General features: G+C 42.0%; 1 protein-coding gene across 1 annotated transcript in view; it reads right to left on the bottom strand.

The window, feature by feature from the left end:
• Hmcn1 (hemicentin 1) overlaps positions 1 to 13,545 on the bottom strand; it is a 435,972-nt gene that overhangs the window by 23,906 nt on the left and 398,521 nt on the right. Inside the window, exons 91-100 of the mRNA XM_052199882.1 lie at positions 13,082 to 13,252; positions 12,474 to 12,644; positions 12,153 to 12,323; positions 10,055 to 10,204; positions 9,325 to 9,462; positions 8,181 to 8,302; positions 7,237 to 7,474; positions 1,986 to 2,048; positions 785 to 904; positions 155 to 289 (exon numbers count right to left, since the gene is read on the bottom strand). Of these exons, the coding sequence (XP_052055842.1) occupies positions 155 to 289; positions 785 to 904; positions 1,986 to 2,048; positions 7,237 to 7,474; positions 8,181 to 8,302; positions 9,325 to 9,462; positions 10,055 to 10,204; positions 12,153 to 12,323; positions 12,474 to 12,644; positions 13,082 to 13,252 (1,479 nt within the window). The remainder of the gene's footprint in view (positions 1 to 154; positions 290 to 784; positions 905 to 1,985; positions 2,049 to 7,236; positions 7,475 to 8,180; positions 8,303 to 9,324; positions 9,463 to 10,054; positions 10,205 to 12,152; positions 12,324 to 12,473; positions 12,645 to 13,081; positions 13,253 to 13,545) is intronic.

Raw genomic sequence — 13,545 nt, forward strand, 5'->3', positions numbered from 1 at the left:
ACTGGGCTCCATATTCATGTGTACACACGTGCACAGACACCAGTACACCCACGCACATGTGAGCACATGTACACATATATATGTTCATAGCACATACACACACACACACACACACACACACACACACACACACACACGCACACACACATTATACCTTGGCAGCTCAGCCCATCAGAGGTTCTTCGGAAGCCTGTTCCACAATGGACCACACAGCGATAGGATCCAATGGTGTTGTCGCAGTCCTGACCAGCATGACAGGTGTGTCCACCCAAAGCACACTCATCAATGTCTACAACAGAAGGAGCCATGAGGTTGAGTTGAAAACTAACTGGAGAACTTGCCGTGAAGCATGGGTTAAAATGATTTGATATCTGAAATTATCAAGGAATAAGAAAGACTGAATTGTTTGGCTGAGTGCTTTTAATGAGTTAGAGAGGTAACAAATTTGCAGCAGCATGGTGTGATGAATTTATAACCCAATCACTGGATTAGAGAACATACCAATTAGATAATCTTTACAACCCAATCATTGGATTAGAGAACATATCAATTAGGAAATTTTTAACAAGCCAGTTGTTTCTCAGATGCTCAGTGAGCCATCCCAGGCATCCCTAATTTTGGAGTGCCCCTTTAAAGGCAATGGCTGGCCAGGGCTCTCTTTCTTACTTTATCCATCTAATGAGGACTTCCCTGTTTGTTGCAAAGCTGTGGGAAGAGGATGCTGCCCTACCATGTTTTTCCGAGGTAAGGTTGTCCTGGTCATTGGATATAGTTTTGATACTACCTTGACAGGTTCTTCCGTCTGCAGCTATGGTGAGACCTTTGGGGCACGAGCAGTAATAGGCTCCTATGGCATTGTGGCAGGTATGGGAGCAGGGGTTCCCAGACGTGCATTCATCTTCATCTGAGAGAAGAAACAAAAAGGCTCATCAGTGTGCACAACTCCTGTTTCCTAGGAGCTGTTAAAGTCCACGAAAATAAGTCTTTCTAGATGCCGAGGAATTGGATCAAATATAACAAGAGAACACGCTAAGTGGCACAGAATGGAATTACTATGAAGAAATTAACTTGAGGCCTCAGACTTATTGTTGCTAGTGAGTACATGTTTAGACTTTATTCTAAAACAGAAATGGTAGCAGTTGCAACTCACTCTACAGAGACAGAATTTTTGAGAAACTATCTTCCTTTTGCATGACAAATCTGGAGAACAGAGATAAGGGGAATGCTCCCAGTCACCAAGGCCATTACTGCCAGAGCTGAGACGTGAATACAGTCTAAACACCGCCTCTCACAGCCCACCACATTACATAGGTCAGTGGAAGAGCCAACAGGCCATGTCGGCACTGTGTATGTCATTTACTAAGCTGTGGTTTCCTGCAAGGGAGCCTTTTGCAAGGGTGCCTGCTGGGACAAAGCCGGATTCACGGTGACTTATGGGTCAGCTATCCTGTTCTGTCCCGTGACAGAGCAATTCTCTGGCGAGGCCATCTTGTGTTGGCTCTCTGAGAGTTCACACCTATTGAACCACTGGGTTAATGTCTCTGTTCACTCTATTCTGTACTTGGTCACAGCCTCTGACACACTAGACTGTGTCCAAACTGAAGGCTTTGTCATCCCACTTAACCTCTAATGCAGTCTGCCACTCGATACTAGGCAATCTTCTGCAGGTTATTGCTTAGCTATCAGTTGGAACATTTGTAGGCACCTGTGATGTTAAATGCCTCAGTCCATGGCAGCCCACGTCTATTAAGAGATAATTATTACCTGAGCTGGAGAGATGGCTCAGCAAGTAAAGGTGCTTTCTTGATGAGCAGTTTGATCCCTGAGATCAAACGGTAGAGGGGGGACAATTGCAAGCTTTCCTTTGGCTTTGGCATGAGCCGTGTCATATCCCCATGCACAATAAATAAATAAATACAAAGGAAAGATAACCATAGCTGACACCATTTATGAAATGAAAATATTTTATTCTTTCCTATCCTTACCAGCACAAAAGGGTCCAAGTGAGTCTAAGATGAACCCAGAGGGGCACTGGTTACTGCGATCTCCTATGGAAGAGAGAAAAGCACAATTATCTGACCAATGTTAGAACCTTGGCACGTTTCATTCCAGTACAGCCTTCCCTGGAAAAGATGCATCAAAGAAGAAATAATGAAAAATACAGTATTGGGGCTGGAGAGATGGCAGCAGTTAAGAGCACTGACTGCTCTTCCAGAGGTCCCGAGTTCACTCCCCAGCAATCACATGGTAGCTCACAACCATCTGTAATCAGATCTGATGCCCTATTCTGGTGTGTCTGAATAGAGCAATAGTATACTCATATACATAAAATAAATAAATATTTTAATAAAAGAAAAGTATAGTATTAGAAACAAGCAAGAAAGAGGAACTTTATGTTTTTCAACCAAGAGGTGAATGAACTACTCCAGAGACTGGGCAAGCGGACACTGGAAACATTTTCTCTTTAAGTTCCACACAGCAATAAAATGAAAGCAAAATAATCTCCTCTGTAATAGGTAAAGAGAACCCAAGATAAACTGTGTGTTGGGCACAGCTACAACTGCATCCCGTTGTTCCAGGCATGGTTAGATTCTCACTGAAGGAGGAAGGATGTTGTGTGCAATCAACTCAAGTCCTTTGCTTCGGTGGAAAAATCAGCATTTGAGGTAGAAGTCCCCATTTATTTCTGGGTCTTCTCCATCTGTGATGTTGAGAATCTTGGCCAAAATTCTCTGTGTGACTGTTTTACTGTTCTGAGCAATTGAACCAAGGGCGGCAGGCAGGTTGAGCTGGAGCAAATTTAAAGTAGATGTCAGAAAAATGGTCATTGAAAGACTCTTTCCCAAGAGCATTCCAGTCATCGGGAAAGGAGTGGGAATGAGGTGGGTGGAGCAAAAGCATCCTTGGCATGTAGTATGATGGCTTAAAGGTCACCATCATGTGGTTTTGTTCAAACCACATGACATCCTTACTGCTGTCATGACACCTAGTTTTCAGATGAGGAGTCTGAGAGTAACATCTTATAAGATGCTTAAGCGCTAAGCTGCTGCGGGCAGGCCTCAGAGGAGAGCCTCATGGATTTTCATCTGCTGAACTGGTTATTAAACTTATGTACAGTTATTCATAAATTCCTATGTTCTTTAAACTTAACTAGCATGTGTGTTGCGCACCATGTTGGGAATAAACTTGCAAAAAATCATGTCATAGAAACAGAATTAATTATCATATAGAAGCTTTGCATTTTTTGGATTTAATCAGGAAAGGTATTTTTCATTAGACAGTCCTTGGGGAATTTAGCAGGCGGAGCGTTCTTGCAGCCGCCATGTAAAGAGGACAATTATAGCTCAGTGCATGGAGCTCGGCGTGGTGGCTCATGCCTGTAATGTCAGCACCTTAGAGGGTGAGGACACATGGAAGTCTAGCTGAGGCTGACCCAGGCTGGAACAGGGAGTTCCTAGTGGAACATTTTATAAAAAGAGCCCAGTGAATGGGGGAAGGCCTGGAGACAGATTTCAACAATTCTGTGATGTGTAGGAAAGGCCTGACCATTTGCTCCTTCCTCTGAGAGATTGTGATGTACAAAGGAGGCTGCGAGTATAAAAGCTTTGAATGTGTGTACCACATAGCAAACATTTTCACATGATTTAAATATGAAACCCATTTTTTCTAGGAATACAACTATCATGTGAATTTGTGTCTTATTGTCCTTAATTTTATTCAGAATGTAACAAAGGATTATTTAAAGCAATCCACTGAAAAAGCACAGTAGAATTTTACAGGTAAGTTTAGGAATGGGGTTAGTTTTCTTTTTTCAAAAATTCTTACATTAAGAAAAGATATTTCATTATGAATTATTTTCACTTAGAATCACCTCTTTCTAATTTTTCTTTCTTTTTTTATAAAAAAATTAAACCAAAACAGGGGAATGTTAGCATTCTGTCTAAGCTCCACCCCACAGTTACCTGGCACCATCCAGGTAGGTCTGACCCACTATAAAAGGGGGTGCTCGGCCCCTCCTCTCTCTCTGTTTCTCTTGCTCTCTTGGGCTCTTCCCTTCTTGCTCCCTGTTCCCTCACACTTCCCCCATCCCTTTCCCATTCCCTTCCCCTTTCTCCATGTGCTAATGGCCAGCCTGTACTTCTCTACTCTCTCTCTCTCTCTCTCTCTCTTGGCCTTTCTCTGACTCTACTGCCCTCTTAACTCCCCTCCCCATCCCCTGAATAAATTCTATTCTATACTATAAAAAAAAAAAAAAACAAAAAGAAAATTGTTGAGCAGTATACCAAATGTACAAATGAACCACATTTTCTGGATCCATTCTTCTGTCGTGGGACATCTGGGTTGCTTCCAGCTTGAATACTGGCTATTAAGAATGAGGACATCCTGAGTTTTGCAGGCAAATGAATGGAAGTAGAAAATATCATCCTGAGTGAGGTAAAACTCAGATCCAAAAGGATGTGCATGGTATGTACTCACTAGTAAGTGCATATTAGCTAAAACAACAACAACAACAACAAAAACCCAACAAAACAAAACAAAACAAAACAAAAAACATGTGACAAATACCCAAGATAGAGCTCATAAAAACAAAAAAGGTCAACAAGCTGAAGTGCCCAAGTTAGGATGCCTCGTTCCTACTTGTGAGGGAGAAGAAATCAACCACAAGGGGGAGGGATGGAGGGTCCTGGGAGGGAAAAGGGATGAGGCTGGGGAGAGGGGAACATGATCTGGTATCGGGTGGGGGGAAAAGGACTGAAGCCCCAAGGGCCAGCAGAAAGAGTGGAAACAGGCAACCTTGGGAGGTAGGAGGTAGGGGTATACTCCAGAATGTACCAGAGACCTGGGAGGTGAGAGTCTCTCAGGATTCAAAGGGAGGGACCTTAGATGAAATGCCCTCTATTAGGGAGAGGGAACGTGTAGAGCCACCTCCAGCAGAAAGTCAGGGAATTAAGTGAGGAGGGATGGGGTTGCTATTCCACAGTCAAAACTCTGACCCATAATTGCTCCTGTCTGAAAGAATTACAGGAATGGAAATGGAGAGGAGCCTGAGGAAAAGAAGGTTTGGCACTAGGCCCAAAGTATTATCCAGCTCAAGGGGAGGCCCCAAGGCCTGAAACTATTACTGAGGCTGTGGAGTGCTCACAAAAAGGGATGTATTGTGACTGGAAGACCCAACAAGCAGCTGACAGAGTCAGATGCAGATACTTGCATCCAACCAATGGACAGAAGCTATTTACTCCTGTGGTTTAATTAGGGAAAGACAGAAAGAGGCTGAGGAGGAGGGCGACCCTGTAGGACCAGCAGTCTCAATTAATCTGGATCCCTGAGATCTACCAACAAGGCAGCGTACACCAGCTGATATGAGGCCCTAGCACATATACAGCAGAGGACTGCTGGGGTCTGGGTTTAGTTAGAGAAGATGCACCTAACCCTCAAGAGACTGGAGGCCCCAGGGAGTTTAGAGGTCTGGGGAGGTGGTTGTTAGGGGTTGAGGGGTGGGGACATACATCCTCAAGGAGACAGGGGAGTGGGGAAGAGGTATGGGATGTGGAACAGTTGGACTGGGAGAAGAATAAAATCTGGAGTTTAAAATAAATAAATAAGTAAGTAGGTAGGTTTAAAAAGAAAAAAAGAAAATTTGTTGATCAACCAAGAATGCAAGCTTGCCCCCTGGTGGTTACTGAGAAACTGCAGGCATGTAACTTGAAATTCACAGGGCACATCTTTCAAATGTAACTCACATATCATAGAAACATACCTGCAAGGACTGCAACAAAATTTAAATGTGTTTACTTATATTCTTGGATGCAGACTGTTCAGCAACAGTCTCAGAGATTTAACAAGGATGTCCACAGAGCTTTAAGCTTAGCACTTAACGTAGCACTTAACATGTTACATGTTAACAAGTCGAACACATGCCCATCTCAGCAATCATTTCAGTTCCTCAAGCACGCCCAACTGTTTGACTCTACAACAGGATTTACCCCTTTACAAAGCTTGTGATCAAGGGCTTTGCAACCGACCTGTTGGAGTACTGGTGCTGCAAAGTAAGAACTGAGGGAAGTTGTGTACACATTGTGGGGACTGCTGAGTGGAATCAACAAGGCATGAGCCATGTTTGAAGTCTGCTACTCCCATCATGCCTTGGAGAGGAGCTGAGCTTAACTCAAAAGAAAAGTAAAACAGAATCAACATCTACCTGGGCAAATATATCTTTATATATCTTTTCATAAAAAGAGAACTACACAATTGAGTTAAAAAAAAATCAACTTTAAAAAAAAAAAAAACTCAACTTCCAAACTCCACAGAATACGGAATTGACTGAGACAGTGGTCTTGAAGGTCAAGAAGGAAATCTGGGGACGAGACACTTCAAGCAAATACATATCACAAGGCACTGCCTGGATTGAGATGTGCGATATTAGACAATGGAGAGCAGTTCAGAAGCCATGCATTATATGATGATTTCAACAAATGACAAATAATAGTATTATAACTATTGCTCCATAATGTCTGATAGCCACCTTTACTCTCAGGGCGACTAGATGTTCTCATTTTTCCTGGAAAAGTTTCATTGCAAGACTGACCCTTTTCTCATAGGAGTCTTGGTTTGGATGATAAACTTTATGGCCATATTACTAAGTCCTAAGTTAAGGCGTTGCCATTTGAATTCGTTTGTTTTCCCATTTTCTCTGTGTTCTAGTTCTGCTTAATCCATGCAAGTTGGGCCTTCCCAACTGAAACATCGATATATTCCGATATATTCAATAAAGAGGATAAAGTGTTTAAAAGAAAGCTGCCTTGAAAAATCTAGAAATTTATGATTAGTTTAAGCTGGGATGTACTTGACATCAGTAATTTTGAATTTTGAAATATTTCAAGAATTTTGAAAATTCATCAATTAAACAGTGTATTTAAAAATGGACTTTATTACCTAAAGAAAACTCATTCAGGTGGATAACATTTAATCCTCCTCAAGAAGGTGGGGTAGAATCTTGCTGGGTTGCTTAGGTTGCTGAAGAGGCATTGTAGTAAACTAAATGTAACTGAACAAGCGTTACAAGGGCTTACCTACAACAACAACAAAGAATGTAGCACACAGGAAAAACCCGATTCCAGCGTGTTAGGTCTGGGTCTTCATACTCCTAATCTGAATGGCTTCAAGGCACCTATCTTATCTTTTTAAGAAGAACAAGACGACAGCACAGATCTTCAAAGTTTCTCTTAATAATGTTACCTTTGGAAATTGAAGCGTGGATTTTAAAACCCAGTGTCTCCTCTAGTTGGTTGTAGTCAGACTCCACAGATGACGCATGAAGTGTCTCTACTAAGAAAGGCATTTTCCCCCAGGCCTGATCATAGAAAATGGTGTGGTTCCACGTATAGGGGACACTGATGCCATCAATGGTGAACAGCCGGGTTGAGTAGGCATAGAGCTGCCCAGGTCCTGTTTGAATGTAATCCTCTGTGTAATCCTAAGGGACAGGATTTGAGGGTCACCATTGCACCTGGTGTTTTTCACACTGTATAGCATATGAGGTATGCTAGGGGTTGGAGAGAAAACCTTAGAGATTAACAGTGGAGTTCTGGATAAGACTGTAATTACACAATGGTGTTTTAGACATAACTCTTAGGTCGATTCTCATCATTGGAATCAGGTTTGCCATTTTCTGTCACAATCTGTAATGTAACGAGATAGTGAAGTTGTGGGCCACAAGTTAAGAAAGCTGTAGGAGTTGTTTTCATCACCCCAAGCTCTCAAAGTATTGCTTTCATTTCATTCAAGTTAAAAAATATAATTTTGAAGTGAAAATATAATTACATCACCCCCCTTCCATTTCCTTCCTCCCCCCCTCTTCATGGATGCTACACAAACACTTATTGTAGGATTCACTATTCCGTTTTTTTTTTAAGAGGAAAATTTAACAAGTGGCTTAAATCAGCACAGCAGCAGTCCTGGCTCTAATACACCAGGTAATAAAACTACTCAGAGAACTTTAAAAGCTGAGCCCTGGAGATTTTTAAGTCAAGACCAGATGGTTATTTATGACCTAGTGGGAGTAGTAATTTATCTCAGGAGCAAACAGTAAGAACCTAAGATCTCTGTGCTCTGTCTACAGGGAGTTTGTTCCGCCTCCTCATTGTCACGTGACTGACCATGCCGCTCTTGTAGCACGTTACCTTCACACTGACTTCCGCAGGTGAGTGGAGCTGCAGGACGCGGCCACTCACGATGACATCAAGCAGCAAGGCACCATCAGAATCTAAGCCCCGAGCCACGTGTGTCATCCGCAAGACTTCTCCTGGGAATGACATTGCATTCATTTCCTCAGCAATGACAATAACAGTTATTATTACTTTTATGCGTATGGTCTGTGGAAGCATAGAGCAGAGTGATCTAATACCATAATATTATTTCAAATGCGAATAAATATGTCAGAGAACTAGGCACAAAGATTCCCAGTTAAGAAAAGGCGGCTTATTTGATTGTCTTCCAAAAGTCTTTTTTTTTTCTCTGTGGCCAAAGTGTAACATTTGATTATGCGGAAGACTCCATATTTTAGACTCACAAGGAATAATTATTTTAGAAAATTACTGCTTGTGAGATGGTCCAGGCAAGTTCACCAGGGACCTGCAATACCCACAGACTTGGGTATGGGATTGTGTTTCTACCAGAGCTTCAGCCATATTGGAAGGGCATCTTCGTATGTGGATGGACAGCAAGGGGCCCACTTGCTCTCTGTGCTGAGTAAACACTGGTTAAGGAGATAGCCTCCATCATCATTCTTTATCAAAGGTCAATCCCACCAAGACCATCTCATTCCACGGAGGCTGCGATGGAGCTTTCTAAGCCCTTTTGTGGACACTAGAAGGGCCCCAAGAGGTAATGCCTGATGATTAGGGCAGAAGCAGAGTAGAAAGTGTTAGCGTGCTTGGCTTTGTTAGTTAATAACGAGAATGACTTATCTTCCTCCCTTAGTCATTAAATCCCCTCTAAGGTTTAAAGAAAAAAAAGGCACAGAAAAGAAGAGAAAGGAGTCTTTGGGGCATAAAAATTACTATTCTGCTTGAGGACACATGGTTTTCTTGCAGACCTTGTGCTAGCATTCACTGACAGGAAAATATAAAACTGTTTTTCCATTGTGTGTGTAAGAGTACACCAAAAACTGTAATAACTTTCTGTGAGAGCATACACTATAGTTCTCTTAGTCACCAAGATTTATAGCAATCTTTCTATCTATATGTCTGTCTGTCTGTCTGACTGACTTTTCTGTTGATATGTATGTAACTATCTAGTAGAATATTACATTCACCTGACACTAACCAGTTGCAAATTCCACTTGCGTCTCTCTTTTGAAGACTGCGTTAGTGAGAGTAAAGCCATTGACTGCTTCTCCTATTTCCTTTGCTGTGGTCCAGTAAATGGGATTTAGGATAGAAATGATCTTTCTCATTGCTGGACCTAAAGAAGAAAGAGAAACAGGGTGGCAGAGCAAAATATTTACAGTTATTGTCACAGTATATTATTCACAAAAGTGAGCGCTAATTGGCTAATTACAAAATCAATACATCTCCATGTATCTTTTTTTACTAGTATATACTAGCTATACAAAACACTAGGTTTCACTATAACATTGTCATTCATGCACTGACGCACTTTGATGCTCTCCCCAACAGTTTCTCTTTGGGACAAGGATGAACAATGCATTGCATTGGATGTATTATGTCATATTACCAGTGGTGGAAGGTTTCATCTCTTAGAATTGTTAGGTGAAACTAATGATAAAGAATAAATTATATCTTTAGAAAGGCATTTATGAAGGCTGGCAAGTTGGCTCAGTGGATTGAGGTACTTACTACCAAGTTGATTACCCAAGTTAAATTTCTGGGACCCACATTATGGGAGGAGAGAACTGACTCCCATAAGGTATCCTCTGACCTCCAAGTACATGCCATGGGACACACACGAATGCACACACACAAATAACAAATAACTCAATAATTAAACGTAATAAATAAGTTTATTAAAAACTTCTATAACTAGAGTGACTCACCAAGACTGCGAGGCACATTGGTAATCTTGGCCTGTATTATTCTTGTATCAGAGTTAGGGCTATCTGTTATTGTGGCATTAAGGAAAGCGATTCCAAACTCAATATCATTAATATTCCCAATAACACTTCCTCTGGCTCGCTGGGGTCCACCTATTGGGGGAAGAAAAAGAATCCTGGATAAGGGAGCAATTCCATCAACATTACATGAGGGAGAGGAAAGCCAATACGCAGAGATGCTACAAATCTTTTTGCAGACATCAAAAGAGTCCTATGGCATCCAAGTTTGAAAGTGAAATTAATAGGCTTTTAAAACATTCCACTTTTACATAACACCCATCATCCCCATAAATCTAGCATCCTTCCAATCTGTACTCATCTTAGTACTATTTCATAAGCCAAAGAATACAGTATGTCCATTCTCTCGACCCAAATAAAGCATGCATTTGTTGATGGTGGTGACCATGACTACAGCAAGTTTACAGACAAGGTTGTGCATGGCAGTAAACACTTCATATGCATTCACTCTTTTGATCCTACCAACAGTACTAAGTGGTAGCTTCTAATAGATACAGTTTTCAAACTGGACAGACAAAGTTCAGAGAAATAATGTAGCTTTACCATCATTCTAGGTCTAGAGAGAGAGAGGGGACTGAATCACACTATCTTCTTGGCTTTAAAACATGTTTTGGAGTCAGGACTTATTTCTTCACTTAAATTGCTAACTTACAATTGTGTATATTTAATGAGGATAAGATGTTGTTTTTAAATATGTATATGTCAAGGAAGAGGCGAAATAAGCTAGTTAGTATATTTGGCACCTCATCCACTGGCTGTTTTCATACTTAAAACCTATTCTGTCATCACTGAAGAATAATGTACAGTTATGGGGAAATGCAACATGGAAGCAGACACTGGAGGACTGAGGTTACCTGGGGGCAAGGGTGATGGCAGAGGCCTGGGGGCATGCTGGTCAGGGCTATGAACTTAGAGAGGAGGAATACAATTAAACACATCTATGGTAGAACTGGTCATTACTGTTAATAATACAAACCTGTGTTCTTTTATCTACCACTTCCATCTGTAAAACAGAAAGATCTCACCAACAAAATATCATTTACAGGTCTAAATCAATGTGTGTGTGTGTGTTTCTCTGTTGTATGTATGTATGTATGTATGTATGCATATATGTATGTATGTATGTACTTCCTTTGGAGGTGGGGGATTCTCAGCAGTTTTGAACTATAGATAGAGCATTCTTTACTATACATATCTATCAAATAATCATTAACTTGTGAAAAAGTTGATAATTATATTAGAGTTTTGACAGCGTTGTAAAATTCATACCAAGACAATCTGGTTAAAGGACAAATCTGAGAAGTTCCTCTTTCCTTGTTCCTAAGCAGGGGAGAGAGAGAGACCTAGTGGGCAGGGTTGCTATTTTCAATTTTATGGATGATTACTGACAAGCCTGGCTTCTATTTTGACTGAGGAGCTTGAGTTCCACCACTGAAGCAGATGTTTCCTGCATCTGGCTACCTGGTTGGGTTCCTGAAGATCTTGTCCAACTCTGGGAAGCAAGCTGTCCATCTATCTGGACTAGGAAACACAGTATCTGAAGCCAGAACTGTTCTCTTTCTCCAGGAAGGCATTTTAAAACCCTCCATGACCCTTTGTGCCTAGAGCATGCTTACTGAGCAGCCGAGGAGTAGACAGCCTTTCAGTCTGTCTAGTTATATGTAAAGACTCAACATAAATCATTCTCACTGTCAAGTGAGGGGCCTTTATCATTTTCAGGGACCTTTTATTTCTTAAGAAAACTTAAAGCTTTATAAGGTCCAATAGTCTTCCCATTTCAACAATATGGAAATGTCAATGTTGGCCTCCCTATAGTCTTTAGGCATATGTCTTCTGACACAAGGAAGCCCCAAAGGAACAAAGAAAGCCAAAATCCAGCAGTCAACACCCTTAAGGGGGGAAGGGAGCACATTTTTAAAAAATGACAACTCCAGAGTTGTTTTATTTATTGTTGGCTCCAATGATATCTTTTTCGTAATGTGTGCTAGCCATGGACTTGCCAGAGCACAGCTCACTTACTTACCTGGACACGCCTGCATGTTGCATCTGGAGACCTGGGTGGCGTCTCCTGGACAGGAACGGCCACCTTTAGATGGCCCTGGATTGTCACATAGCCGCTTTCGAGTCCTTTCACCTCCTCCACAAGAGACAGAACAATGGCTCCAGCTGTGCCACGTTCCCCAACTTCCGTCCACTGGGAACAAGAATGGAACGTTCAATATTAACGAATCATTTTTAAAAATCTTTGCCTAGGACACTCCTGATGTGCAAGTGGCAGGGTGGCAGCAGACATCACTAAGTGAAAAAGTTCACTCATCCCAGGGACAGAAGTTAAGAGTCTCACCAGGACACATGTCAGTGTTGCACCTCTGGATCTGGGTATCTGCACCTCCACAGGCTCTTCCTCCATTGGAGGGACGTGGATTGTCACACGTGCGGTACCGCCTCATCTGTCCTCCATTGCACGTCCGGCTGCACGTTCCCCAGCCACTCCAAGGGCTCCAGTTTCCGTGGGCTACAGTGTGAAATAATTTGACATAAAACAGAGCTCTAAAACTGAGCTGTGAAAGAAACCATGACACTCGTTCCCGAATCAAGGAGAACCCTTCAAGAAATAAATAGAAAGAAAAAAATGAACCAAAAAAGGGTGACTTTCCAAATCACCAGGTGACTTAGGTGATGTTTTAAACAGAGACAGAGAACATATGCTAATAATGATGGGATTCCCTCCAGCTGGTCTGATATTATATTTAAATTATTCCATGAGCTAGAGGTGATATGGGAGATAGTCTCTACTCTCGAGGGGCAGAGACTGTAACATCCAGAACACACTAAAACCAGACATCACTTTGGCATTCTAAATTAAAGGTCAAAGATCAAGCAACTTTAAGGATTGGAGGCCAAAGCAAAGCTTTAAAGGAGAAGCATCAACTCACGGTTTCCAACACTCACTTGGACAAGGGTCACTATTGCAAAAGTCACTCTGGACACCAGTCCCTTCGCATTTGTTGCCTCCATACTGTGGCACTGGGTCAGAGCAGTCCCTTGTTCTCTTCCTGGCACCTCCTCCACAGGATACAGTGCAGGCACTCCAACTGCTCCAAGATGCCCACTTGCCATCCACTGGATTAAGGGAAAATGTGCTTGGTTACTACATAAAAGACATGATCAAAGTGTTTGGGTGTAGACATGGCTCAGATGCTAAGCTCGGGGCTTTTCTGGAGGACGTGAGTTTGGTTCTCAGCATCTATGCTAGGTGGCTCACAACCACCTGTAAATTCAGAGCATCTGATGTCTTCTGTCTTTTACAGTCTCTCTCTCTCTCTCTCTCTCTCTCTCTCTCTCTCTCTCTCTCTCTCTCTCTCTCTCTCTCTCTCTCTCTCTCTCTGTACCTCCCTCCCTCCCTCCCTCCCTCT

This window comes from Apodemus sylvaticus, chromosome 12 (genome assembly GCF_947179515.1).
Source record: "Apodemus sylvaticus chromosome 12, mApoSyl1.1, whole genome shotgun sequence".
Taxonomy (NCBI): domain Eukaryota; kingdom Metazoa; phylum Chordata; class Mammalia; order Rodentia; family Muridae; genus Apodemus; species Apodemus sylvaticus.